General features: G+C 51.6%; 1 protein-coding gene across 1 annotated transcript; it reads right to left on the bottom strand.

Annotated features, from left to right (window-relative positions):
* Positions 1-351: 351 nt before the first annotated feature.
* EMWEY_00060350 (hypothetical protein, conserved) lies at positions 352-973 on the bottom strand (the record flags this gene model as incomplete). The annotated part of the gene is made up of 2 exons (XM_013481478.1): positions 352-521; positions 619-973. The coding sequence occupies 2 exons, from the start codon at positions 971-973 to the stop codon at positions 352-354; spliced, it is 525 nt and encodes a 174-aa protein (XP_013336932.1).
* Positions 974-1,799: the final 826 nt, after the last annotated feature.

Genomic DNA, 1,799 nt, shown 5'->3' with positions numbered 1-1,799 from the left:
AGACGTCCCCTCTACCTCCACCTCCCCATCCATCCCCCCTCAAGCACACACACTCACACAAGCTCATTGATTTTTTCCCTTTCAAGCACGTTTGCTGGAGGTACATAATCTGTTCAAAGGAAGACGAGATGTAAAACCCTTGGGTGTGTCCATGTTTACCTTCGCCTGCACAGTAACAGCACCTGCACCAACTGCGCGCTGTCCCGTTCGACCAGCAGTTGCAGTGGCTGGATAGGGGCACCTAGCTTTTTTGCTAACATGCTGCGTTGCCTCCCTCTCAAGCGTCCACCAGCAAGCTGGCGGTGTAGGAGACAGTTGGGGGGGCTTCGGCTGTCAATCTAGCTGCAGCATTCAGCGGCTGCTTTCGGTTGACGCAACATCAACTTCGCTTCCCGGCTGCTCTTCCTGACGTAGCTTCCTCTCAGGCTGTTCCGAATTGAGTTGCTCCGCCCCATGCAGCTTCTGCGCGAGGTACTTGACCAAGCTGAGGACTTTGAAGCGAAAATATTGGGAGAATATAGCTGTTAGTAAGGCCGACGCAAACATCCAAGCGCCCGTCGCGATTGCGACTGAAAAGGTGAAGCCTGTGCACGCGGCAAACAAAGACTTTGCGCGGACCGACAAAGGAAATATAAGCAAAGAAATACAACAGCATCAACACCACAAAGGACATGATGGGGGACACAATGGAACCAACCAGCTGCCGCTTCTGCTGCTGCAACAATCGGGTTTTCTGCATCTCCGCATTCGATGCAGCAGTCTGCACCACGTCTCCCGATCTCATTTGACCGGGACCTAAGGGGCCTTCTGCAGCAACGCCTGCGCCCTCGCTTCCTGCCGTGACGGTTCCTCCCTGTACCTCCACCTCATTGGCTAGAGAGTTCCACAACCCTGCACCAGAAGAGCCATAGGCAACTGAAGCAAACTGCAACAGCAGCTGCACCAGCAGCAGCGGCAAATAGATCCTCGACATTCTCTTCTTCCCGTTGCCTCGTTCAAAGTGATTAGGGACGGAATAATATGTTTGATGGATTTGCATTAAAATATGTCGAGAAGGGGCATCTTAAGTGCCAACTAGTGGCACCAAAAACCACAACTAGAGTAGCCGAGTCTCTGCCGCGGCAGCGGCAGAAGTTCAGTTCGTTAGTTCAGAAAGAGGCAGCTGAAACAAAGATGTGGGCCTCCATTGCGGCATTAAATTCAATTAACACGACAAATAACACCAAATACGACCGCAACGAACGGACGAAAAGGTGGTAACACAACAGCCCCGTACAGCAGGCCCTGAGGAGGCTACTGGAGACGATTGCAGTGCCGTGTTTTCTCAACCACTGTCTAGGGCAGTATGAGGCCGTGCTGTTTGTGCAACTCGTCTGCTTCCCTTCACTGCACTACTTGCAAAAATCAATTGGACTATGGTTTAGACTTGAGATCTGAAGGTTCTGGGTCTACACTTTCGGGTTTAGGTCGAAACTGTACCACAGAGTGTTCGTAGTGGCCAAGCCTGGAGCGTGACCATTTACTTGGTCTTAATGGCAGTTTTCATGCAAGTATTCACACAGCACCTAAGCAGATGCCTTCAGCAATTGTATACAATTTTGCTGTATGCAGCAAAGGAGGCTTTGCTGTGCTTGCATGTGGTGCAGGATTGCAGTGCCAGTTTCAGCAATGCGCGTTGGAACACATCAAGACCGACACCTTTCCCACAGCCCCAGGCACTTGACCCACTGTGTTTGCTGAAAAACTACGTGAGCGCAGGTTTCCTGTCCAGCAACGCCTGTGTGATCAACTGTTCGGGC

The sequence above is a fragment of the Eimeria maxima genome, genomic scaffold, assembly GCF_000499605.1.
Source record: "Eimeria maxima Weybridge genomic scaffold, Emw_scaff3403, whole genome shotgun sequence".
NCBI lineage: Eukaryota > Apicomplexa > Conoidasida > Eucoccidiorida > Eimeriidae > Eimeria > Eimeria maxima.
This window is presented reverse-complemented; position numbering and strand designations above follow the sequence as displayed.